The 27,142-nt window shown below is 50.6% G+C and overlaps 1 protein-coding gene across 1 annotated transcript in view; it reads left to right on the top strand.

Annotated features, from left to right (window-relative positions):
- Nucleotides 1-22,490, top strand: part of PDIA5 (protein disulfide isomerase family A member 5) — an 84,402-nt gene extending 61,912 nt beyond the window's left edge. The window contains exons 12-17 of the mRNA XM_059687664.1: nt 7,395-7,465; nt 7,994-8,154; nt 10,502-10,632; nt 14,995-15,065; nt 21,718-21,852; nt 22,261-22,490. Coding sequence (XP_059543647.1) covers nt 7,395-7,465; nt 7,994-8,154; nt 10,502-10,632; nt 14,995-15,065; nt 21,718-21,852; nt 22,261-22,341 — 650 coding nt within the window. The 3' untranslated portion in view covers nt 22,342-22,490. The remainder of the gene's footprint in view (nt 1-7,394; nt 7,466-7,993; nt 8,155-10,501; nt 10,633-14,994; nt 15,066-21,717; nt 21,853-22,260) is intronic.
- Nucleotides 22,491-27,142: the final 4,652 nt, after the last annotated feature.

Below are 27,142 nucleotides of genomic sequence, written 5' to 3'. Positions count from 1 at the left end.
GGTGGGTGCTCTTCTTTTGTAGCTTCTCACCAGTTCTTTGGCCCAATGATAGAGAAGAAGAGATTGTGGAGGAGAAAAATAAAACAAAAAATAACTGCCAGTCAGTGTCGTAATTGTCCAGTCCATATTCAGTGACTATATTATTATCATCTTAGTTATAGGAATCCTCATGATAACAGTGGGCTTCATTCTATGGTGATAAAGTGGTTCCTGCAGGGTCAGCTCCTTTTATCTTATCCACAGTGTGAATGTGATTAACCCCATTTTACAGATGTGGAGACTGACACACAAAGAAGTGACACATTGTTCCCTGCTCTGTGAGTCCTGTACTGCTGGCCCCTGATGGGTGTGGTTATGTGGGAATTTTTCATACATGGATTACTACTGGGGATTTCCCCAACTCCTTTTTTCTTATGTGTCACATTCTTCAGAGAATCCAAAGGAAAAGTATTCCCTTTGGCCCTTTTCCTTCTTGATTTCTAAAAAATTGACACATGCAAAAAAACAAAAAAAAAACCTTTGTTTCAAAAAGTCTCCTGATTAACGGCCTTAGGAGCAGGTCACCCCCAGCCCTGCCGGGGCCTCCGTGAGTGTGTCCCTGTAAGCTGGGGGCTAGAGCTGAAATCATCCTGCCTGCATCCCTGTCCCTGCAGTCAAGGCAGAAGCAAGCTGGCTGTGCTCAGTCCCCCTGGGAATTTCTGACCTGCGTCAGGTTTGGGCAGGGGTTTGTGGTTTATGATCACAGCGTGAAGAGTAGGTGTCCCCTTCTATGAGTCCTGCAAATTATCCAAAAATATGTACCAGATACGTTAGAAGCACTTTCTTTTTAACAACCCTGGTTGCAAACTAGATCTGTTTTGTCTGTTGTTTTTTTGTAGTCATAGGCTGTGAGGGACCCATTGTAGTAGCTGATGCTTATAGGGTCTTGGGGCCAGGAGCCTGACTGTAGGGTCCCTTCCCTTCCCTCCCCCTTGTTAGTGTTCTGTTCCCTTCCTGAACCGGAAGGACATCACTCATTGCCCCTACCCCCGACCCAAGTCACCCATAGGCACAGAATAGAGTCAGGGCTTAAGGAATGAGAAAACGAACAAACGAAGTTGTTCTGGAGCTAAACTAGGAACCAGATGGCAGCTTTTGTTTTCCCCATTCGTCATTACTAATGAATATTACTACGAATACGCTGCTCTGTGCAGAGCCCCGCTGAGGGGCTCTGATTTCAGACTTAGCAAATGGAGCTGTCAGAGGCTCCTCTTGGTGGGTGTCTGACAGCTGGGGACCCTGCATTCCCCGATGAGGTGTCTGTCAGTGCCTGTCTCTGCACGTGTGTGTGTGGGGGGGGGGGGGGCTGGCAGAGTGAGAGGGCTCAGGGCTAAAACAGGAGGTAAAGCTTCTTAATGAACCGCTTGTCTAAGTTCACATCAGATGGGAGTGGCTCTGCATCAGATACTCTCTCTACACAGTCCTCCTTCCCAGTCTAGGAGCACGGCCTGCAGCCTGGGTTGAGATGGAGTGCATGTGGTTTACAGAACACGGAGCCCAGGGGTGAACAGAGAGCAGAGAGCTCCTGGGGGCCCAGCTGTGTATCATACCAGCTGCTCCAGTGACCAGGGGTCCGTTTTGGGGGTGTTTGAGGAACCCAGAGAAAAGGACAAAGGCCAGGAGGCCAGAGATGGGCAGTGCCGTCCCAGGTGTCCCAAGTATAGAAAAGGTGAATTCTGGAAATCACAATATTGCAGGTGTCAGTCCCAGGCCAAAGAGGGATTGGTTTAGAGACAGACCATTTGGAGACTTGGAAAAACAAGGCAGGCTCTGCCGACCTAGAAGACCGTAGATTCTACGAGGGACTGCCAGGTGTCCTTGGTTTGTTTCTAAGTGGGTGAGTTAGCACGTCCTCCTTTGCAGCAAGATTTTAAAGGATCCCAACGGACTGCAATAATGGGGCTGACACCAAAAAGCTGTATTAATTTTTATGGCGTTTTTTGCTACTTACAAAGGAATGCATGTATGTGTCAGCAAGGGTTAGCCTAGGAAAGTACAGAAAGAAAATGGACATTGCTCCTGCCAGCGACGCCAGGCAGAGCCGTGGTCTCTCTCTGCTGGGCTGTTTCCATGGAGAGTAAGTGTCCCACGTGTTCTTTCCTGGTCCAGCTTCGAAAGGCCGGGAGAGACGGGGTCTTCATCTTCCTCCTGACCTGTGCCTTCCCCAGGCGGAAGCTCCCCGCACCTGTGGGTGCCAGGGCAAGTCACTGGGCTCTCTGCCTGGAGCCTGTGTGTGCCCGCTGAGCTGCACTCCGAGGTTCTTGGCAGGACAGGCACGGCTGTGGCTGTTGTAATGATCAAATATTCCACTGGCCCTGCTTCTTCAATCTCTCTCCTAGAGCTCCTGTCCCTTACTCCCCCTCTGCCTCTCCCTCACCCCCTCGCCTGCCTTCTGCTCTCCCCCAGCTGCAGTGGTGGAAACCCCACAGATTCTTCTGCAGCCTTGCATTTGACGTCCGAGTTGTCACTGAGCAAATGAGCATAGGCTGGGCCACAGTGCCGGGCCCTCCACAGTTAGCTCCAGTCCTGCCCAGGTCACAGGGGGAAGCAGGGAAACTGAAATTTAAAGCGGGTTTGCCCCGTGGACCCTGCCCTCCAGGAAAGGCCAGGCCTCCGGGGAGGATAGTCGGAGTGAGCAGTGGGCTCCCAGAGGGGCCTGTGCACCAGGAAGTGTGAGGCCTGAGCCTGGGCCCCAGCCTTGGGGGGGGCCTCTCCCCTGCTCAGCACTTCCTCCTTTGTCATCCATGGGGGCGGGGGAGGGGGGGGCGGCTGCAGCCCCCGGCCCAGCTCTCCCGTCCCACAGAGGACAAAGATGGAGTCTGGAAGGGGCGGGGCAGCAGGACATTGACTGCCCCTCCTGGGCGCCTTTCATTCCTTTCTGCAGCTTCCTGAGGAGAAGTCAGATTATATGCTGTCACTCTTCTGTTCTTGTCCCCTCTGTTTTACTGCAATAACCTCCACCTGCTCCTCCCTCGCCCTGTAAGTCCAGCCCTGTCTTAGGCCGGGGAAGGTTCGATGCTGTGATAACACTGCCCTAATGAGCGGCCCATGTGTAGGCATGGTAAAAGGGACAAAGTGAGACTTCCCAGGGAGGGTGTCATTGGGGAGCGGCTTGTCTCCCTTGTGGGTGCTGAGAGGCAAGCAGGGACCCCAAGAAAGAAGCCACTGGGGAACAAGAGCCCCCCCCCCCTTGCCGCCCCCTCCCCAGGACCCTGGGGGCCAGCCAGCAGCTTTGCCCTGGTCCCCACCCCCCACACACACACCCACTGCTTTCCTTGGCAACAGGCCCCGTGAGATGTTCTCGTTGCCACAACCCACCACCAGCAGGTGTGTGCTGTGCCCGCCCGGCCTGCCCTCCAGGAGCTGGCAGTCCATTGGTCCCTGTCCGAATCCAGACTTTGTTTCTTTATTTCAATCTTATTCTCAAAGTAATATGGGATCTTTGTAGAAAATCTAGAAGGCATAGAGAAATATAAATGACTAAGGTAAAAAAAACAAAAAACAAACCTGTGATCCCATGATTCAGAGGAAACTGCATTTCTCTTTTTGGCATCATTCTTGCTAGTTTCTTTTATTTTTCCCTTGTCTTTAACTTTTATTTATTATATTTACATACAGTTAAATTGACTTTTCTGGCACCTGTAGAGCTTTGTATAACTATCATGCCATAAAATCCTTCATGCAATCATTTTTATTTTTTTAATTGCACAAATAGTTTAAGCATAATATTAATGATGTTTGCATTACTGGCAGTGCAAGGTTCAGGGGATACATTAGAACATAGTGCGCCCCACCCCATCTTCCTTCCCGGGCTGAGTGCTGTGAACCGTTGCTATATCTTTCTCCTTCTGTGCTTTTCCCTAAATAGTGGATCTTATTTTTTATGTAAATAGGGTCATTCCCCGTCCATTTTTCTGTGATTTGCTTTTTTTTCACTCACCAGCAGGTCTCAGAGATTTTCCCATGTAACCGTAGGTGTGGGCATATAAATCTATCTCAATCCATTTGACCACTGAATAGCATTTTATAATTTAGAGATGCCGTAAATTGCAAACTATTCCCCTGATGACAGATGGTTGTCTCCAGCCTTTCACTGTTCAAACATTGCAATGAACAAGTGTAAACATATGTATTTGGAAATATGACTAAATATTTATGACTGATTCTTGAAATTTGTGACGTTGCTGGGCCATGGGGTACGTGTGCCTGAGCTTTGATACCAGTAGATCCTGCCACCTCACCCTCCAGAAAGGTGTCACACCCCTGGCCGTGTGTGACAGAGCCTGCACCTTTGCCAGCATGGATGCTGTCGGCCTTTTCTCGCCCTGCCAACCTGGACAAAAGGGCCACTTGCCCGCAGTTCCCTGGACTCCAGGGAAGTCGGGCCTCTTTTCTTGTGATTATCAGCTTCCCTCACTTCTCCTGCCAGCCACCTGTTCATACCCTTTGCCCATTTTTCTACTGGGTAGTTTGTTTGTTTTTCTTCTTGACCTAGAGCTCTGTGGTTAGGGCTATTAATCTTTATTTGTTATCCATGTTGCAGGTGTTCTCTGCTAGTCTGTTGCTTGCTTTAACGTTCTTTAGGGTGTGCCTTTCATTGTACAAAAGCTCTATGTTTTTAGTTGTTAAATAATAGCTAGAATTTTTTTGAGCACTTACTGTATGAATCAGGCATTGTTCTAAGCACTTTCCACATATTAACTCATTTCACCTCCATAACAAAACCTGTGACTATATCAAGATTATCCCCATTTTATAGGTTAGGGAGGGTAGGCACCAGAAGGTTGAGGAACTCGCCAAAGGCCACGTAGCCAAAAAAGAGAAGCAGGATTAAAGACCCTGCAGCCCGAGAGGCCACAGTCTCGGCAGTGAGCCTTCCATAGCCTGCTTTTCCCATCCTGATCTCTGGGATTCCTGGGCTGCTTGGGAAATCTACCCCCAAGATACAAAAATAACACCCTGTATTTTGTTATAATATTTTTGCTTTTATATTTTGTTCTTTAATTCATCTGGATTTTTCATTTGCTTGTTGGGTCAGGTGGAAAGAAGGGCTTTCATTTTACTTCTTTAAGTCCCTTTTCCTGTGCATATCTTTTTTTTTTTTCATTTTTCTTAACATTATCTTATACGTTCTCTCTTAATGTTATTTAAAAATGCTTTTTTGTACGTGCTTTTTGAGGTCACATACTATTCCATTGTAAAATGGCACCATAAATCACTTAACCAGCATCATTATGTTGAAGGTTGGAGTTGTTTACCGTATTTCCCCATTGTAAATCATGCTGCACAGAGCATTTTTATCATCAATATTTGTCCACATGTCAGATTATTTCCTTAGGATAGAAGCCTGGAAGAAAATACTTAAGTGCTTGTTATCTATGTTTTACACTAACATAAAGGAGGAAAAAAACCCTAACTCTTTCCTTGCACAAGAAGAGGGCCACGTGATTGATGGAAGCATCCATCAGTGTGGGGTTTGCCCCGGAGTGTCTGTGAGTGTGCACAAGTCAGCTTTGGTGTGTATACAGCTGGAAGCCTCAAAAAAGCTCTCAGGTGTCTGGCTGCAGGGGGCTGGGCGGGGAGGGGGAGCAGGGACAACATTCACGGTGTTAAGACATCAATGTTTCTGCTCCCATAGGTAGCAGGAATGGGAATAGGAACATCCAGGCTCCTCTTGAATCTCAGGTCCCAGGCGGCTTCCCAAATTAATCTGGTCCCCTGGAAAATTCTGGGCCCAGGGTCCAGGAAAGTCTCCATGATAATAAAATCATAAGTGTAATTGAAGAGCATGGAGGCCAGAGGCATCTGAAGGCTTGGGGTTGATGGGAGGCCAACATTCCCACAGCCAGAGAAGAGTGTGATTGAGGCGTTGATGCGTAGCCTCTGTGCCAGGTCATGAAAATCAGCGTAAGTGCACTTACACAGATGATAAAAACCCAACAAGGAGTTTGGTGATAAAACTTAATGGCCTATCAAATCACAATCAGGACACTAAAACGCAGCGGGCCGGCGTGTAACCCTCCGCCTCGGGCTCTCCCGCCGCCAGGATGTCCTGAAGGCCAGGCCCAGGAAGCTGGAGCTGGGGTCCAGGCCAGCACCGCCCATGACCCACAGCTCGGCTCCCCAGAACAGGCAGGTGCCAGCCAGCCCTTTCTCCTCTCGGGGCCTGGCCAGTCTCCTTGTCATAAACTGTCTACAGAAGTTTATTGCTTCGCCTCAGTATTTTGTTCAGGGAGCAGAGGGAATTAATGCTAGAAGCAAAAATCACATGATATCAAGTCAATGCTAGGGTATGCGTGGGACACTTTAGAACAACATCCCTGGGTGCTGGAGATTTCCAGAGATGTGTTTTAGACCTGGTAAGAGCAGGGGAATGTATAAGTAGTGCTGGGGAGGGGAAGTACCTGCACAGTAACTGCCTTGGTGGCCAGTTCTACAAAATAGAGGAGGTTTATCAAACTAGCAACTATTTGGGCATAAGACAGGACTTGCCCCAAAAGAATTTAGTCCAATTAAATCCTGTTACCACAAATGTAAGCCTGAACAATATAGCTATGAGGTTAATTCATTCACAAAGTGTGTGGAACACCGTCCTTAATAGCAGGGGTGTGGTGGTGAGCTGGACAGACAGGTAGGCCTGTCCGGTTGGGGGGATGGACAGGGAACAAGTAAGGCAGTGACTCCGACTGTTTTGAGTCCAATTGAGAAAATAAATAGGACATTGGAAGAGATCATGATGGAGTGAGGCTTTTTTGGGTTATGTGTCCAGGGAATTTCTCTGCAGACGTGAAATTTGTTCTGAAGCGTGATTGCAATAAAGGGGTGAGGCATGCAAAGACCTGGGGGAAGATCGTGTCCCAGGCACCAGCGTAAGAGCCCTGAGGTGAAGTGAGAGAGCAGAAAGGGGGTCACGTCTGCAGAGCAGAGGGCAGGAGGGGGTTGAGATGGGAGGGGCCAGGTGGTGTGGGCCTGTGGCTGGGGTAAGGAGTTTGGATTTTAATGTACCTGCCATGGGAAAGGTTTAACCAGGGTTTTTGTTTGTTTGTTTTTAATCTGATTTCTGTTTTAAAAAGATGCCCTGGCTGCTCCTAAATATCAGAAGACAATAAGGCAGTACAGAATTCAATGCCATAGAAATATGTGAATGAGAAGTGTTTTGTGAATAGAAGAGAAATAGGTGGTTCGTTGGCGCTGAAGCTTCCCCAGTGGATTTGGCATGATTTCTTTGTCCTCATTCTTCTTTTCTCCCGGGCGCCCCTGGGAGCAGGGCCGAGCTGTCCTGCAGAGGTGGCGGCAGGGGACATCCCCAGAGCCTCCCTGCCATGGGAATGGTTTCTCTCGATTGTTCCCCACAGGGTGTGGACACTGTAAGAAAATGAAGCCAGAGTTTGAGAGTGCAGCGGAAGTCCTCCACGGAGAAGCAGACGTAAGCATCCTTCCCCTAACCTCCCCCCACATTCTTGTCTGAAGAATCAGTGACATGAATCATTGCAATGGCTTTTCCCTGCCAGCTCTGCAGCAGCTCTCCCGGCCCCTGGAGATCTGTAGTACTTCCACGTTTCCGAGTCAGATGGGTGGGGCCCTACCAGGGATGGAGGGGTGCAGAGAGACTGGGGTTACATTCCCAAGCCTGTCCAGGTAGCTTCTGTCAGGTCATGGCCTGGAGGGGAAGCCCCAGGATTCTCCCTCTTTTCTCTGGGTCGGTGGCTATTGGGAACAGCCACAGTCTGTCTACCCAGCCTGCTTGGTGGGCAGATTAAAAAGCCTCATCTCGGCCCATAAGGAGAAATGATGACCGTGCCAGTGTTTGGTCATTCCCTGGGGCCAGCCACCCCACAGTGAAGTCCCTGCAGGCCCGGGGGCAGGGGAGCAGGGGGCTGTCGTCTGGGCGCCTCTGTTCTGCCTGCACCGTGTCTGAGGCTGTTGTGCATGGTTGGCCTCTCCCCCGCCCCAGAGCTCTGGTGTCCTTGCAGCTGTCGATGCCACTGTCAACAAGGCCCTGGCAGAAAGATTCCACATCTCCGAGTTCCCCACACTGAAGTACTTTAAGGACGGAGAGAAATATGCAGTGCCCGTGCTCAGAACGAAGAAGAACTTTATTGAGTGGATTCGAAAGTAAGTTTGATGGTCTTGGTAGTACATCCCGACTCCTGGCTGTCGGCCACCGGAGACGGCCTTGAGGAGGAGAATTAAACCTTAGCAGCCACTGCCCTTGGCTCAGGGCCACAAGCCAAGACCAATTTGACTTCCCCAACCCTAAAGCCACGTCTGGTGTGTTCACCACGGTCCTCACCCAGGAGGCCGCTGGTAGCCTTTCTGGATGCAGTTTTCTCAGCTCCAGTAAGCCTTCTACTCTCTTTCTAGAGCCCCCCCCCCCCCCCCCCGCCGCCCCCTTTCCCAAGGTCTCAGCCCCAGGTGTCATCATCTGCACTTTGTCCCATCCCCTGTGAATGGATGAAGGACACACGGCTCTTCGTATGGAGAGCTGGACTCACTTGCACCCAGGTTCGCTGGTGGCTCACGGGACCTCCTCAGTGTCCTCAGTGCAGCCCGGGCCATTCTGGGGCTGAGAATAAGATTTCAGAGAGCAAGTAGTTTATTTTCTCGCACCTCTGGAGACCAGAGGTTCAAGACCAGATGTCTCCAGGGTTAGTTTCTTCTGAGGCCTCTCTCCTTGGCCGTCTTCTCCCTGTGTCCTCACATGGTCTGTGTCTGTGCCCTCTTCTGTCTTACAAGGACACCAGTAAGACTGGAGCAGGGCCCACCCCGTGACCTCATTTTAACTTAATTGCCTCTATAGACCCTGCCTCCAAATGCAGTCACGTTCTGCAGTACTAGAGGTTAGGACTTCACTATGGGAACTTGGGGGGACACAGTCCCTCCCACAACAGTCATCAAGTCCAGAGAACCTGAGTAGCCTTGCAGTTACAGGCCCGAGGGCCCTCCAACTCACCCCAGGACTTAAGAACATACAGTTCTTAGCATTTCCCTGTCCTGTGAAGGACTAACTGAGCTGTCACACAGGTGCCATGGGAAATGGAGGAAGCCTGGGCCTTACTTGAGAGGCAGGAATTGTTAGGACACAACTGAGGAGCCTTTCTGCTATCTACACCCCTCCCCCAACGCACGTGCGCACGCACACACACATACACACACACCTTAAATATCCGAGACTGTTTCCTCATTTCTGCTGAGGGCGAGATAAAGACCTATTCCAGCCTCTGCAAGGTCCCCGGTCCATGTTATAATGATGCCCATTTGGGAACCAGTTAAAGTCACAAAGTGACACGAGAACTGCAAAACAGCAGCATCTGAATGGAGTTACTTTGTTAGGACCTTGAACCTCAGGCTTGGATATATGTCAGCATCACCTGGTGTTGAGGTGCTGATTTAAAGCGCAGATGCTGGGCTGCTCTCCTTGAAGCTTTGATTCAGGAAGTGTGAGTGGGACCTTCAGCCTCAGTGTTTTGAGAAAAACCAGCTTACGCAGAATGGGAGCTTTGGGGCATTGCAGGGGATAAGACATAGAACCAGAGAGAGAGAGAGAGGGAGAGAGCTTCTGAAAGGTGAGGGTGGCCATGGGGTGTCGGGGTGCAGGGGCGAAGGAGAGAATGCAGGGGGCTGTGTCAGCACTGGGAGCAGACCAACCCCCCTCCCCCAGAGACACTTCTCAGTGAAGGGAGAGAGGACGTGGCTGTAGAGAAGAGGGCAAGGGCAACAGAGACTTTAAAAGACCCTGGAGCTCTATCTGTACTTTTGAGAGGCAGGGGGAGGGAACCAGTGGACAGACAGAGAATGAGAAATTACAAACACCCACTACGCGCCGGTCACTTATCAGAGCATATAGACTCTCAGCCGCTGTTGGTTGCTTGGCTGGCTAGGTGCTTTACATGCACCCTCCGCTCTCTGTAAGGATCCAGGAAGTAGGTATCATTGTACTCATTTAACAGAAAAGAAAATGGAAGCTCAGAGAAGGTTAGTAACTTGCCTAAGGTCACACTGTTGGTAAGTAATCTGGATTTGAACCCAGACCCACTGCACTCTTTGGCCCATGCTCTCTCCACCAGAACAAAGGTTCAGGAACAGGAAGTAGTGGGCGGCCTTCAGGGTCCCAGAAGAAACGGGGGGCGGGAGGGGAGCCGGGTGGAGGAGCTGCTATGCCCATGGCCAGGAGTGAGGGCCCATACCCGCGGGGCGGCCCCGCCCTGGAGGGGCTCAGCTCTTCCGCACCTTCACAGAGTGGCTTCACCTCAGGCTTTTCCGAGGGAATCGGGAATCTTTGCTGATGGTACAGATTTGTTCATGTTTAAACAGAGGTTTTAAATTAAACTTTAGAAAGGAAGCAAAGGGGTTTCTCTCATGCTCCCCTGCATGGTGGGGGGAGAGGGGGAGGGGTGGAAGCACTTGCCTGTACATGAGCCTCTCCTGATGACTGTGTCCCCTCCACCCCGGCTCCCTGCAGCCCCGAGGCCCCCCCACCCCCAGAGCCCACCTGGGAAGAGCAGCAGACCAGCGTGCTGCATCTGACGGGGGACAGCTTCCGGGAGACCCTGAAGAAGAAGAAACACACCTTGGTCATGTTCTATGCCCCTTGTAAGTAGCTGGGGTGCTCACTGGGGGGTGAGAGCGGGGTGGGCCAGACGGGACCACGAGGACGCCCCTGGGACCAGGGCACCCGCAGGTTGACTGTGGGTTCACCTCTGCGGTAAGCAAGGCCCCAGTTTCGTTCCAGGCTGCCCTTCAAATCCAGGGCCCCTTGTGTCGGTCAGCTGTCAGGTTCTCTCCCTCCTGGGAGCCTCCCTCACATCAGTCCTAAAGCCCTCCGCTGCTGGCTGTGGCAGGGATGTGCCATGTGAGTACTCGTCTCCTCATGTTCCCGAGATCTTCCAGGCTGGCTGCCTCCCACGGCCACTTCCTCCCGCTGCCCCTCGGCTCCCTCCATCCCTCCGGACACTGACTTCTTCAAACCTGGGAATTTGGCGTTACCTTCCCAGTGGCTTTGAAGCTGTGGTGAAGCAGCCACATTCGCTCCAGCTCCTGAGATCCTCCGATTCCTTTTAAATCAAAGCTTAAGCTGAGCTGAGGAAGTGACACACCTGCTAACATGGGTGTTTGTGACCTCAGGTTTTGTGTATTCCCAGTTGGAAGTTAATTGATCCGTAAAAGGCCAGGCTCTTGAACGTCCCACTTTCCTGTCGCCCTTCTCTCCACCAGGTTATGCCCTCCTGTTTGCTCCCCTCCTGCCCAACTTGTCAAGTGTCAATCATCCGCAGGGTCTCTCCTCAGCCCTGATGTCTGGAAGGGGCTGCCTCCTGGCCCAGCCTCAGACCCCGCCCTCAGGCGGCTAACACATCTCGCTGGGGGGACTGTGCTCTGGGTTCCTTACACAGCTTCTCTCTGTCCTCACCTGGCCTTAGAGTGAGCCTGGAGGACTGGGGATTAAGAGGTTAGCAGCTTCCTTCCAGGCAGAGTGAGGGCGCAGAACGGAGTCCCGGGAGATTCAGCGGCTGACTTGTTCGTGACAGCTGTTCTGCAGCCTGATGCTCCTTTTCTGTCACAGATTCAATTCAGAGAGTAGGGACTTTCTCAGCAGCAAGTGACATCCTGGCTATAGAAGTTGGAGTCCTTGACCAGCTCTGGGTGGACGTTAGAAAGACCAGGCTAAATACTTTCCCCTGGAAACACCCCTCTCACCCTGTGACTCTGAGCAGGGACTCCTACCCTGTTGGGGTGCTAAGGACCTCCCTCAAATACCAGCTGTGTGCTGAGTGAAGTCCTGGACCCAGAACACAAGGGAAGGAGGCGTGATCCCTGCCTGGCCTCAAGGGCCTCACAGTTTACCCTGGCAAGAGATAACTTTAAACGTAGTGTGAGTCACTGAGCGACTCAACTTACGACAAAGGGCTTGGTGCCTATAATCTCTGGACTCTGCTCCAGATCGAAGACATGTTAATCAGGGGGTTAAACAATATTGGGGGGAGGGGAACTATCCAAAGACAAACAAGCTTTTAACAATCTATAATAATAAAAGCGTAACATGCTAATTAGACTGGACGAAGCCAGGGCTGCGAGGGCCAAGGCAGCCGCTGCGATGGGCGGGGGCCAAGCCCCTTGCACGAATTTTGTGCATTGGGTCTCTAGTTTTTAATAATAAAAATACCCAGTTTGGCACAGTGGGAGAGCATCATCCCTTGTACTCAAGGGTCCTGGGTTCGATTCCAGTCAAGGGCATGTACCTCGGTTGCAGGTCGGGGGCGTGTGGGAGGCAATCAATGGATGTGTCTCTCTCATATTAATGTTTTTCTCTGTGTGGCTCTCCCCCGTCCACTCTCTTTAAAAATCAATGGAAAAATATCCTCAGGTGAGGATAAACAATAATAATAATATTATACATTTATTTATAATGATATAGTCTATAGTATATACTCATTCATATACAAAGACTAAATTCTACAGAAAGGTCAAACACCTGATAGAGGTAGATATAAAATAAAAAGCAAATATCCCTCCCCCATCTCCTCCCTGCACATCCCCCTCATTACTCCCTTCCACACAGATCCTCCTCCTGCTGTTTCACTGTTCTCCCCTAGGCCAAGCCCCATTTGCTCTGAATGGTCTGGCCACAGTGACTGCCCTTCTTAGGCCAGTGTGGCTGAGTCTCCAGAATTGGAATTCTGTTCTGTCCTCAGTCTTTGTTTCTCTCCCTCTCTCTGGGAGACTTCTCTGGTTTCCTGCTGTACAGCGGTGGTGCCTTTTTTAAAAGGATCCAGATCAAAAAAATTGTGCTTTTCTCGCCCACCTGACACCCTGGCAGCATCTTTATGCCCTTTCTAAACCCGCCTCCCTTACAGCCATTCAATTGCTATGCTCTTTCTCTTGGATAATGAAAAGATTAGATGCAACAGGAGGCCATTAATCTGAGACCTAGAGACTTTAAATTGATGGTAATAGGAGTTTGCACTAGGCCGACAATTACCTTTATACTTTCCATAAGCAGAGAAGTTAGAAAGGAACAATTAGTGATACCAGATTTGGGGGAAGAGGGTAGCTTATTCCTGGCCAGCCTGATGCTATTAGCAGGCATCCAGGCCACTCATGAGGGACCTCTAGGTGACCTAGGTGAGCTTGGATAAGCCTTGTCCACCAGCACATACATTCAGCTCTATAAATGTTTTAAAAACTGTATGCTGTAATGTCTTCATAATGTGAAATTTTCATGAATTTGAGCTATTCTTACCTCTGTTGAGTCACATTAGTGAATATTCCTGTATTTGCCATTGAGGCAATTTAAAAAACATCTATTAGTATCTGCCATGGGTTAGGCCGTGCTAGGCACTTCGTCTCATTTAGTTCTGATGTAACCCATAACCAGCCTAGCTTTCCTCTCTACTCCTGGGCCAGAGGATGGAAAATCCCTTTAAGCCCCCTCCCCATCACGGACCACACTGTGCTGGGGCCAGCTGGCCAGTCCACCAGCCAGGCCACAGGGGTGGTCCTGCCCATCTCGGGAGCCCTTCAAGTGCTGACTGCAGACTAAAGTGCAGCTTAGGCTTAATTTGGTTTCACAAAACCCTTTGAAATGCCAATCATTATTATCTTACTTTTAAAAGAGGGAAAGCAGATGAGCAGAGCCATTCTGTTCCCACCTTGGCTCCCCCCAGGCCTAGGGCGGGCTGGAGGGCCGGCCCAGCTGTCTGTCAGGAAGTTGGCTAGAGCCAGGGCATCTCGCCTCTCCCACCTGTGTTTTGATGAGAATTAATTACCACCATCAGGGAGATCTTCCGCTGAAAGCAGTTTGCTCTCTCGGCATGTGTTCAGTGTCTGGACAATGGTGGAGAGAGAAGGTGGGCTTGGGTTTTGATCTGCTGGTGCTGAGGGAAGGGCCAAGAAAGTGAGTCTGGGCAAGAGTGCCTGCATCTTCCCGGACTCTCCCCTCAGTGGATGCTGCCCTGGATTCACTGGGATAGGAGGACACAGTGGCCCTACACAGGTCCAGTCTATGTCTGAGATGCTGTCGTCAGAGCCTGAGGGGCTGTGTGCACGCCCCTGTCCCCTACAGGGCCGCTGGAGTCACAGGTCCTTGTCTACACTGATGGGCCTCTTCCTGGGGTTGGGAACCTAAGGACCCCGTGTAGCTTGTCCTCTTAGCCTGACCTTGGCTTTCCCATTCCTGGATCCCAGGTTCAGATGGATTGTAGAGCAAAGGGTAGAAGGACAGCATGAGGACCAGGAGCTGGTTTGGCAGCTCGGTCTGGGATGAGGGTAGAGGTTACTGAGAATGTGGAAGTGAGCCCCAAAGCGTAAGTAGCAGGGGCTCAGGCAGCATGGTTACTCCTGTGCCACCCCCACCTCCACCCCTTCCTTTCCCAGTCCTACTTTCTCAGTCATGAAATGGAGAGGTTTGCAAGAGAAGGGGGCTTTGTAACAGGTTCAGAGAATCCTGAGCACACATCACCTTCTAAGGCAGCGGTTCTCAACCTGTAGGTCGCGACCCCTTTGGGGGTCGAACAACCCTTTCACAGGGGTCGCCTAAGACCATCGGAAAACACATATATAATTACATATTGTTTTAGTGATTAATCACTATGCTTTCATTATGTTCAATTTGTAACAATGAAATTGGGGGTCACCACAACATGAGGAACTGCATTAGGAAGGTTGAGAACCACTGCTCTAAGGTAACTGTGGGATGGGAGGTCCTGGGCAGGCGTGGGCCTGCCGCTTGCACAGGGCACCGACAAAGCCCTCCTGCCAACAGCAGACACACAGGATGGTGGTTTGAGGGGCAGGGTTGATGCATGGGCCCTGATGGTCAGGTGTGCAGGTGGTGGGAGTCAGAGGAGCCCCACAGTCTAAGTGAGAGACACTCCCTGAAAGGCCTCTCTGGGGGTCCTGGGAAGGGCTCTGGCTCTGCAGCTTCCCCCCATGTGTAACACTCTCTCTCCCTCTCAATAGGGTGCCCGCACTGTAAGAAGGTCATTCCATACTTCACCTCCACTGCGGACGTCTTCAAAGATGACCGAAAGGTATGGGTGCTCCTCTTCATCTCTTGTCCTGCCTCCAACTTTGCCTGGTCTCCAATTCCCACACCTTCCTCCTTTCCATTCAGTCCCCTTCCCAGATAGGATCTGCTGAGACCTGGGGATCCTGGGAACCGGGACATTCTCTTTTCATAAGGCAGGATAGAGCCGCTGAATTTATGCTACAAAATCAACCAAAAGGGATACACTGAGCCGTTGCAGCCCTTCCTTGGAGGAGAGGATAGAAGAGGGGTTATCTGTTTATTTTTTTAGAGCTTGAACCTTTTTATAGTCGGATCTGTAGTCGTGCATTACTTATATAATCAAAAATACAAATAAAAAAATTCAACAAAAGTTGACTACAGGCAGCCAGGGCGGAGGAGAGCAGACTATGTCTACCGAGCCTCGTCAGTGGAAGGCTCCTGCAGCGGCTGACTGATGAAGCATAAAATTAACAAGCTAGACCTGCAGATTGGATTAGTGTTCGGGGAGTGGGGGCCCCCCAGGCACATCCCCCCAGCAGCTCCAGCAGGCAGGGCAGGACAAGCTACCACCTGCTGCCTGGTGAGGGTGGTGTGTGGCCCTGGGCTGAGGGGTTGTGTGGCCAGGAGAAGACCCCGGAACTCAGGATGGTGCGGCTTAGCTGCTGCTAACCTGCGTGACCTGGGAGAAGTCCATCAGCTCTCCAGGCTGTGAGTTCCCTCCTCTGTAAAGTTGGCGTGCTGGTCTAGATGAACACGACGACCATTCCCAGGCTGGGACAACGTCATAGGAACCTGTCCCCTGTTGGGTCCCAGAAACGCACCCCCACACACCCAACCCAAGGTCATGCGTCTCTGCCGTGGGGCCTCATCTTCCTTGTAGAAGCCTCAGGCTAAGTGGGGGCTGCTGGACACCGATGCCTGCCTGGATCACCTTGAGTCGGCCCTGCGAGAGGGGCAGTAACAGGATGGGGAGAGCTTAGAGCAGCGGTTCTCAACCGGTGGGTCACGACCCCTTTGGCAGTCGAATGACCCTTTCACAGGGGTCGCCTAAGACCATCCTGCATATCAGATATTTACATTACGATTCATAACAGTAGCAACATTACAGTTATGAAGTAGCAACAAAAATAATTTTATGGTTGGGTCACAACCTGAGGAACTATATTTAAAGTGCCAGAAGGTTGAGAACCACTGGCTTAGAGGGACAGCAAGTGAGAGGAAGCCAGGCTGGGGCACAGGCACATGTGTGGAGAGTGGGGACACACTGGGGACTCAGACCCCAGCACCCTGCCCTAGACTCAGGGAGTCCCGTCGTCACCCACAAGTCCTGGCTGTGCCTTTGAAGGTACACCTCACCCCTCCCGTAGGGGGTCTAGGACCAGAACCATTTTCTCCTGCTCTTGCCACTTGGCCTGCATTGAGAGGGACATGGCAGGAAGGGCTTCCCATCTCCCGTCGCCTGCACCACCTATCCCGCTTCTGCACTGGGGCCTGTGCATTCATCAGGGGGGCTGCTCCCACTCTGGAGGGCCCGTCCCTGCAGGGCACCCTCACTCTGGGCTTTGGGTTGTATGGGGAAGCCTTTGCTCCCCGGAGAACAATCTGTGCTCTGGACACCGGAGCGTGGTGGGGGTATGAGGTCTCCCGCACTGCCCTACCCTACCCCCGGGTGGCTGCTTGGGTCTCCATGGCTCCAGGTCTGTGACAAGGCCAGGCTGACTGTGCCCACAGCCGGCCAAGGGCCAGCCCTCCTCTTCCCCTTTCCCCTCTACTGATGCACAGGAGCCCCATTTTCATGGTGACCCCTCCTTCTCTGAGACACTGATACACCTTTTGCTTAGTTGTCTTCACACGGGCCAGTGATGTTGCTGGCCTTTTTCTGGGCTCATTCCCTCTGTCTCTCCTTCCAACTTCCTTTATTCCAAGCCAGAAATCCCCTCGTTTCAGAAGCACACGTAACCTCTCTGTGCCAGGCCGCGCCAGGCATGGGCTCCTGGAGGTGGCTCTCAGTAACCTCAGGGAAGCATCTGTCTCTCTGGCTTGGGGGACCGATGTTACCGGTGCCCCATTGCTGGGCGCCATCCTAGAGCTATCAAATCAGACTCTTAGGGATGGTTCCAGGACTTGTGATTCATAACCGCTGGCTCTCGTGCTGACCACAGGCTGGCATTTGATGACCACGGGTCTGTCCAGCTCTCTCCTTCTACTCACGAGGGGCCAAGGCCCAGAGAGGAGCCGTGGAGTGCCCAGTGGGTTATTGCAGCCAGAACTGGGTCTTCTCACATCCACCTCTTAGCCGGAATTGTATTTTTTTTCCACCCAGAAGCTGGACCCTGTTTCTTCCCCAATCAATATGCAGCTGGTCGCTCACTTCCATTTTCATAGCCAAAGTCAATATTAGCTCCTGCAGAGATTTATTTTACTGAATCAATAAAGCCATGTGAGGCAGCTCATATTTTAGCTGGGGAGCCTCCACCCCTTCCCAGGAGCTTACTGGGGGACTTTAGCAGTGGGCAGGCTGAGGGGAGAAAGGGCTGCACACTGTTAGTGTTGGGATGGATGGCATTATGGCAGGGGCCATGGAGGACAGGGATCCGAGGTGCAAGGTTGGTGGGCACAGGCAGAGGTCAGGGCACCACTGGGCTGCAAGGTGGGCCTCATCTCACTGTACATCAAGGTGTGCCCAGCCTGGTGGTGGAGCAGGGCTCGCAGTGCAGCTCTTGGCCAGGTATGAGGGTCATCCCAGGAGGCATCCCTTCCTCTGTGATTGGCTCAGAGGCTGCTGTGACTCTGTTGTATATAGTTCCCCTCACCCCATGTTTACAAAGCTGTCTGCCCATCAGAAGGAAAAGCTCTCTGAGGACAGGGACCTCATTTGTCCTTGAATTCCCTGCAGTCTTTACTCCTGAGACCTCTGTAAATGTTGATTGAATCAAGGAACTATAACGTATTTGACATTTCTTGGGAGTACCTCGCCCATTAATGCTTTATTTTTTTAAATATGTTTTTATTGATTTCAAAGAGGGAGAAGGAGAGAGATAGAAACATCAATGATGGCAGAGAATCATTGATCGGCTGCTTCCTACATGCCCTCTACTGGGGATTGAGCCCATAACCCGGGCATGTGCCCCAACCAGGAATTGAACCGTGACCTCCTGGTTCATAGGTTGACACTCAACCACTGAGCCATGCCAGCTGGGCCTCCCATTAATACTTTAAAAGCGTATGTCATGTAATCCTCACAGTAGCTTAATCAACTAGGTATTATTACTTTCCCATTCAAAGATCAACTCTTAGAGAGTTTAAGTGATTAGCCCAGAGTTACCCAGCCGGATAGAAGCAGAGTCAGAATCCAATAAACAGGAATTGTCAGAGTTCTCCCCGAAGCCAGTGGGGGCCTGGACTTGACTGCAGGGGGTGTATTTGGGAGGTGGTCTCAGGAAGCTGCTGAGGGAGGGGATAGAGGAAGGGAGAGCAGACGGAAGGAACCAGAGCAGGGCCATTAATGAGCAGATTACCTCATGGGTAACTAGGCTGTCCCTGGAGAGACCTTGCCAGGGGGATATGTCCTTCAGCCCTGCCCATACTTCCTGCTCTCTGACGGTGGCAAGGGCTGGGCCAAGGGAACACGGCCGGGCACTGACAGCCAACTACCAGGGAGCAGATCTGGAAGTTAGAGGTGTACATTCAGTGCTGCGGGCGAATTCAGTGCACATCCTGAGTGGGCGTGAAGGGGCAGGCGTTAGGCAGGTGAGGTTGGGAGGGATGAGAAAGGCTTGCTTGCTGCCTTCCTCCGAGAGTCCATGCCACTTCCTTCCGAGGGGGCCGCCCTCATCTCCCGTGGAAACTGAGTGTGGAGGAGCCTTTGCAGCTGGATGCCGCCCTCTGTGTGTGCGGCTGGCAGTGAGTTTAGGTGATTTCGAATGAGAACACATTTTTAATTTAGCAGAGTTATAAAATCATACACTACATTTCCCACAGCTCCAGGGCATGTATACAAATTAAATTTATAATTTAAAGTGGATGCAGGGAGAGCAGCAGCCCAGAGCAACGCTCATCAAACACTTTCACAGCATAGCGAGGAGCACTGGTCCCTGGCTAGGGGGCTGGACAGCTGCCCAGCCCTGGTGTGGGGTCTCCCTTGGGCCGGGCCCTTCCCTGCCTGCCCTGAGAAACAGAACCCAGAGCCGGCCAGAGGAGCATCTGCTTCACGTTTCTAAATAACCCAGAAAGCGCTCGAGAGGGTGAGCTGGGGTCGGGAGCCTGCCGGGGCCGGCCTGCAGGTCCGGTGGATCGGGCTCCATGCAGGTGCCAGGAATGGCAGGTTGGACCCGCCTGAAGGAGACAGCCGCCCTCTGCTCCAGCCAGGCGTTGCCTGTGAGAACGCAGGGCAAGTGCCATCAAATCTGGCTTTTAAGGAGAAGTTGGCGAGCCAAACTTTGATATAAAAATCTTTTGGCTCTTTTTCTAGGTTGGCAGCTAATTCAGATTTTTTTTTTTTTAAATTCTCTGTGGGCCAAATAGAACAGGAATGGGAGCCAGATAGGGGTTGTGTGCAGTGAGTTTGCAAACTCTGCTCCATTAAGTTGTACTATAGAGAAGGTTGTGTAGCCACAGAGGTAGCAGAGCAGGGTGAGGGCAGGTGAGGAAGGACAGGGGTGGCGCACTGGTGACCAGAGTGCAGGCCATACCTCCCTCTTCACCCAGTAAATGTGACTGTCGGTGGCCTGCCGGGCTCTCCGACCTGGAAAGGGAGCCTCCGTTTAAATGTCAGTGGCCAGCAGCCGAAGAACTGTGTGAGTGATGGTTATTCAACACTTCAAGCTGCGGTGATAGTTCAGTCTGGATTCCTTAATGGGCTCGGTTCTCAGAGACCCCATGGTCATTCCTTTCTCAGGTCCTGGTGTGGGCTGGCCTCTATCTGGGTGCTCATCACGCAGCTGGTTGCCCACTCGTCACTCAGGGCTCAGGTCAGATGCTCTCTCCTCGCGAAGGCCTCCTTGGCCATCTGGCAAAAGCAGCCCTTCTGGCTATTGTCCTATCGAATCGCCCTCTTTTAATTCCTCCGGAACAGGCACTGGGCTCTAAAATGATCTCACTTATTATGTGTCTCTTGGCAGTGAGAGCAGCAGTCGCTCAGTGACTGAACTTTGTCAAGGTCAGCCTGGACCTGGCATCTAGAACACATGGCGGGACTTCGGTCAAGGCCGCCTGGCCTCAGAATCGGTCCCCGCTCCCCTGTGATGCTTTTGTATCTCGTGTTGCCGTCACTGGGCCCTCTCCCCGCCTGCCCTGCTTTGTGACCCCGAACGGGGAAAGCGTTCTGTGTGTCTGCCTTGGACTCTCTTGTTTTGAAAGAACAATAAATAATAAGGAAACACTACCCAGCTTGTGGAATTTGGGAACCTCTTTCTGACCCAAAACTCTGCTTGCTTTGGTCCTGCTGAACTCTTTTCTAGTTTCTGGACTGTGCCCTCCTGGCTGGAACCAACCTTCTTTCCTCCTCCTTCAGGCCTGGCTCGGATGGCAACCATGCACAGTGCCTTTGCTCCACTCGCTGGCACTCTCTTGGCGCCCGGGACCACCTCCATCCTACCCCCTAACTAGCTTTGGGAGTGTCTCTCTCTGACTCCCTTTATCTGAACAGACACTGAGCTTCTAGCGGGGACAGAGCTTGTGTATGGGGCCGATAGAAGTGAATATAACAACAGCCGGCATTCACTGACCACTAACTATGTGCCAGGGCCCTGTGCTGATGGGAATTGAGACACAGGAGGTGAGGTCATTTTCCTCAAGTCTTAATATATAGCCAATCCAGGGTTTGCACTTGAGAAACTGGACTTCAAAGTTCTTGTTCTTGCCCTAACCAGTTTGGCTCAGTGGATAGAGTGTCTGCCTGCAGACCGAGGGGTCCCAGGTTCAATTCCTATCAAGGGCATGTACCTTGGTTGCGGGCACATCCCCAGTGGGGGGTGTGCAGGAAGCAGCTGATTAATGTTTCTCTCGCATCGATGTTTCTAACTCTCTATCCCTCTCCCTTCCTCTCTGTAAAAAATCAATAAAATCTTTTTAAAAAATAAACAAAAAAAGCTCTTGTTCTTAACCTTGGAACTACACTGCCTCCCAAGCAGATGTTCAGGAATATTAGTTGGTAAATGAATGAATCCCACAGTGCCTTCCAAAAAGTATCATAAAACCTATCGTGTTTAAAACTGCTTTCACGTCAAGGTTTCCTTTGTAGTCATTCTACAGACGTCTCCCTCGGTATCCTTGGGATCACCACACATCACTTCATTCCAGTGGGTTCAGCATAGAGCTTAGCACGTGGCAAATTCAAGTTGCGCTTTTTGAAACTTCCTGGGATTTTTCTTTGTTCAAATATTTTTGATTTGTAGTTGGTTGACCCCACAGATGCAAAACCTGCGGGTACAGATGGGCTGCGGTACTCTTGATTTTAAAAGGCGGTCTGAGGGCACTCCAAGCCGGGCCCTCAAACTTTACCCGGCTGCCTGGGAAATAGGAAACAGGTACCACCAGGCTCCGGGGAGCTCCGGGCTGGGGGTGCTCTGGTGCAGCTCCTCCCTGCGGTTGGGGAAGGGCCACAGTGTGCGGAGGCCCAGGCCTCATCTCCAGGACTGGGGACCCTGGGCTGACCCTCCCTCCCTCCCCTGTAGATCTGCTGCGCTGCTGTTGACTGCATCAAAGAGAAGAACCAGGACCTGTGTCAGCAGGAGGCCATCAAGGGCTACCCCACTTTCCACTACTACCACTACGGGAAGTTTGTAGAAAAATATGACAGCGATCGGACGGTGAGTTGGGGAGAGAAACCTGCCCAGAGCTCTTTGTGCTGGTGGGCAGGGAAACAGCCACTGAGGGGCAGCAAAGGGAGGCCTCAAGGCTCAGCTGGCCCATCAGAGCTGAGAGGCAAGGGTCTGGGCCTGGCTGGAAGAGGGTCTCAGGGGGTTGTCATAGAAATCCTGTCTCCAGAGCCCGGGGGGCTGCCAGGGGGTGGGAGAGTTTCCTCGCCCGCTTCTCAGGGCTTCTCCGTAGGCAAGCAGACCCGCCCTGCATCACCAACTGCCCCTGCGGGTTCTGACGGTCTCTCTGCCCAGAGGAGTGAGTACACGGAGCATCAGAGAAGGGCAGTGAGAGGGAGAATGACATCTGCATCAGGGGTTAAAATTCCTCTTTTCCTCCTCTGCTCCCCTTCCCCACAGGAATTGGGATTTACCAATTTTATTCGAACCCTCCGGGAGGGAGACCACGAGAGACTAGGGAAGAAGAAAGAAGAGTTGTAACTTCTGCCTCAGAGAAAGCCTTTCCATTGCACTGTGAATGATACCTGTTTTATTGTTCTTTCTGAATTTCCATGTGTCTGAAGACCAAGTTTTTTAGAGCCACGTATGGCCATTTTGTACAATTTTGAAATAAAATTAAACCAATTGTTTGGTGCTGTGGGTTATTTCCTCGGAGCTTGTGCTAACAAAGAATGGACGCTCGTGTTCCCCCGTTCCACGCCCTCCAGGAGGTGAGAGCCACAACCCAGGGTGAGTGGGTGGCATGGGTGCTGGCCCCATTCAATCATTGAAGAGCAGAATAAGGAAGTTGGACCACAAAATGTCCTGTTGGACAATAACTAGCATTGAGAGGAAATACCTTAGCATGAGCAGGGAAAATGGGGTGCTGAAGCCAACAATGAGCAAGCATTAGCTTTTTCTGGGTCATTGTGGTTTCGATCTTGGTGTGTTTTCCTGGAAATGTTTACATATTTCTCTTTCTCCAGCTATTTCTGTCTTCTCTCCCTTTTCCCAGCCCCTCCGTGGAGTGGAGGAGAGGACTTGGAGGCTGTTTGCTCTGCACCCTGCCTGGAAGGGGTGGAGTCAGGGACCTGGTGGTATTCTCAGGGTGCAGATGTTGGATCTGTTAACCGGCTTGCCCCCAACCACAATCACATCCCACCTTCACACCATTCTCCGCGGACAGTGCCACCCCAGGCCCGCACTCTGTCCCAGTTCCTCACTGCCTCCTGCTTCTGTGACATCTCCCTAACCATCTCCAGTCCTGCTTTCTGCATCCCTGTGTGGCTAACACCAGCCCTGTGCCCAGCGATGCACCAGAGCCCGAGCACCACCTGTGTCCACTCAGTGTTTCTCCGCTACCCTGACTTTGGTTGTCAGCAGTGGTCCTGGTATTGAGCAGCCAGTGCAGTCCTGTGGCCTGTGGAGGAGTTGCCTGCAGGAATGTGCAGCCCTGTTTCCTGCACTGGCCCCTCCCTCATAGTCTCCATCCTTCCCACTGACAGGTTCATGGAGAGGGAGGATTGGAGCCACGGAGTTCCTGGGGGTGTCACTGCTTGGGGCTCTGTTCAGTGAAATGGAAGGTTTTGAGAACTCTTGTGCGATGTCCCAACTTCCCAATCTCCACATCTGTTCAGCCTTTCTTTTCCCCCCTAACACCCATTTCCTTAGCAGTGCCTCCCCCAAAAAAATATTGCACATGAAAAAGAGCATGTCCTAAGTAAATAACTGAGTGACCCAGTTTAGCAGGGAGGGCTGAGTTCAACTCTAGGCAGAGCTGCTTCCTGCGTGGCCAGGACTGCTTTCCTGTGTCCCCACAGAGCGGTGCCAAAGTTGGCTGAGAGTCTGGCTGATGAGCTTAACAGACTTGTGAGATCACCGGCCGACCCCAGAGATCCACCAGCAGCAGGAATGAGGTAGTGCCCAACCAGGACTAGAGAAGGAAGGAAGGTGGCTGAGCCCCCGGCTTCAGCAGCCCACAGTGACAGACTGCCCCTCAGCTGCCACCACTCCGGGTGCAGCATTGACCAGCAGGGGGAGCGAGGATCTGCAGGAACTGGTGTGGGTCTAGGTCTAGGTCCTCTCTCCCTTACTGCCCCAAGTGAACCATTGTCCACACCTTGTGTGGAAGGGAGGAGGGGAGCTCTGAAAGATTGGACATTTACCTGGGGAGTCATCCTGGAGTTACCCAAAGAGAACTTTCAGTTTATTGGATCAGACTGAGATCACCACTTCTATTAAATCAAGAGAAAACACATTTTTCTCTGCATAAATAGGTGCAGTGTAAACATACAACTCCTATACACTGATAAAATGTGGTGCCCAGTCTTTAACACAAGGGTCCAGGCGAGATCTGGCCAGCACAGGCTGGAGAGGACCACGGGTCCCTCATTCCACATTTTATAAGACACATCTTGGTTAATCTAGCCCAAGACCGCAGACTCATTATGAACAAAACCCATCAAAACTTTTTCACACGGCTCATGGAAAAGACCAACCCTTGAAAATTAATCTTCATCAAATATTTTCCTTCACTGAAGTTCAAGGTAATACATGTTATAAGACACTTTGAAAAATGCAGAAAAGAATGCAGAAGAAAAATCACTCGTAACACTGCTATCATCAATTACCATTGAATGCAGTCCATTGTTATCACACACACACATGAAATTGCTCAGCATTTCATAACTTTAAAATTTTTTGCAAACTATTTTAACATTTCCCTATATCGTTAACTATTCTGCCTCAACGTAATTTTTAAAGACTATATAGTAGAGTTTCTCAAGACTGTTTCTTGGCACTATTGACATTTGAGGGCAGATGACTCTTTGTTGGCGGGGGGGGGGGGGGGGGGCCTTTCCTGTATATTGTAGGGTTTTTGGCAGTACCTCTGGACTTCCCCCCTAAGATGCCAGGAGTACCTCCCTCCCCCTGCAGGTTATGATAACCAAAAATGTCTCCAGACTTTGCCAATTGTCCCTTGGGAGGGAGGGGTGGCAAAATCACCCCCCACCCCCCACTGAGAACCATTGCAAAATAGTATTTCATGCTATGTAAGTACCATCATCTATACCAGTGGTTAGCAAACTGCGGCTCAGCAAACTGTGGCTCGCGAGCCACATGCAGCTCTTTGGCCCCTTGAGTGTGGCTCTTCCACAAATACCAACTTCTGCGCATGGGCCTCAAAGTTTCAATCGCACTGTACGTGCACGCCCCCACATGGTATTTTGTGGAAGAGCCACACTCAAGGGGCCAAAGAGCTGCATGTGGCTCGCAAGCCACGGTTTGCCGACCACGGATCTATACTAATAAAAGGGTGATACGCTAATTAGACCGGGAGACCTTCTGAACGTCCTTCCAGACTAAGCTATGGTGGTGGGGCCAAGGCAGAGATGCTTAGGGGCGATCAAGCCAGGAGAGAGGGCAGTTGGGGGTGATCAGACTGGCAGAGGGGGCAGTTGGGGGCAAGCAGGCTGGCAGTGGGGGGCAGTCGGGAGCAATCAGGCCAGCAAGGGGACACAGTTGGGGGTGAGCAGGCCATCAGGCAGAGTGGTTAGGGGTGATCAGGCAGGTAGGCAGGCAGGTGAGCAGTTAGGAGCCAGTGGTCCTGGATTGCGAGAGGGATGTCCGACTGCTGGTTTAGGCACAGGGAGCCTAAACCAGCAGTTGGACATCCCCTGAGGGGTCCCAGATTGGAGAGGGTGCAGGCCGGGCTGAGGGACCCTGCTCCAGTGCATGAATTTTCATGCACCGGGCCTCTAGTTTACTTATAAAATCTGTACTATTAGATGTATATGTTACTGATAGTTATTCCCAGCCATTAATAATACTTTTGTATAGGTATCTCTGGTTAGGTTATTTTACACAATTTGTGCATTTCCAGAAGTGTTTTTTTGTGTCAAAGAATATGCTTATTTTTAAGGCCCATTTTATACATTGTCTATTTTCCTTTGGTGGTGTGCCTATTTATACTCTTATCAAGACAACATGAAATTACCTGGTTTTCTAAACTCCTGCTAACTCTAGGAATTATAATATTTAAATGTTTGCAAAATTTTTATATCATTTAGATACAATTATCCTATTTACATTTTGTCTTGAAAAATAATCTTTGTTTTGGCCTGCTGGGATATTTTAGGTTATGTTTCTGTCTCTCATAAGTTTTCTGTCTTAAACTTCATGTCACTTGCAAATTTGATAAAAATTAAAGCTTTGTAAAATACAGAGTATAGTGAATCCTGTATTAGGCCAATAGAAATTTCCCATCAAACCATTCATTCAGCATCCCAATGAATGATCATTCAGCAAGTTCCTAGCCCGCTCAATTATCCCAGCTTCTGACTCACATTTTCCAACCTTTCTTAAAATATGCAATGAAATGTGTCAAATATTTTGTTTGCATACAGATATACTGGGTCTGCCACAATCCTCTGATGAATCAATGTAATAACCCTGTAAAAGAATAGCAAACCTTTATTTGTGTGCATGGCCCTTTACACTTCGAAAGCATTTTTAGCCTCATTTCATTCGATGCTCACACAACCCCATGGTGTTGTAACGAAGAGGCTGAGGCTCTGGGAGATTAGGTACCTTGTCCAAGGTCACAGAGGTTGTCCAAGTGACAGAACTCAGAGTTGGCTCTGCTTCCCTCTAGTGATTGTTGCTTCCTTTCCAAGCCTCCGCTAATCATTATTGTACTAAACAGCACAATGCCTGCTTAATGAGTCTTCCCTTTCCTGAACTATGACTTAGCCAGTTCTCACATTCTTTCAGGACCCTGGGGAGAGATTTGTCTGGACAAAAAAAATCTGAAATTATTTTAAAGCAAGTTTGTTCTTCAAATTCTTAACCAATATTGATTTTTTAAAATTTATTTTTGTTATACGTACCTTTTTTAAAAAAAAAAAATGGTTTCAGAGAGGAAAGGAGAGGAAGAGAGAGAGAGAAACATCAATGATGAGAGAGAATCATTGATCAGCTACTTCCTGCATGCCCCGCACTGGGGACCGAGACCACAATCTTGGCATGTGCCCTGACCAGGAATCAAACCATGACCTCCTGGTTCATAGGTCATTGCTCAACCACTGAGCCATGCCAGCCAGGCTATATGTACCTTCTCTGTAAAAAAATACCAACAAATACATACCAATGTCTAAATATACGTAAAATAGATTATATATTTATAATTTTAGTTATTATTAGTGTTAGTTAATATATATATATAGATAGATAGATATAAATGTGTACATACAGAGACACACACAGGTGAGTAGAGAGAGAAAGCAACTATCTCACTTTCTGC

This window comes from Myotis daubentonii, chromosome 3 (assembly GCF_963259705.1).
Source record: "Myotis daubentonii chromosome 3, mMyoDau2.1, whole genome shotgun sequence".
NCBI lineage: Eukaryota > Metazoa > Chordata > Mammalia > Chiroptera > Vespertilionidae > Myotis > Myotis daubentonii.
Note: the sequence above shows the minus strand (reverse complement) of the source record. Positions and strands in the feature narration are given on the sequence as shown.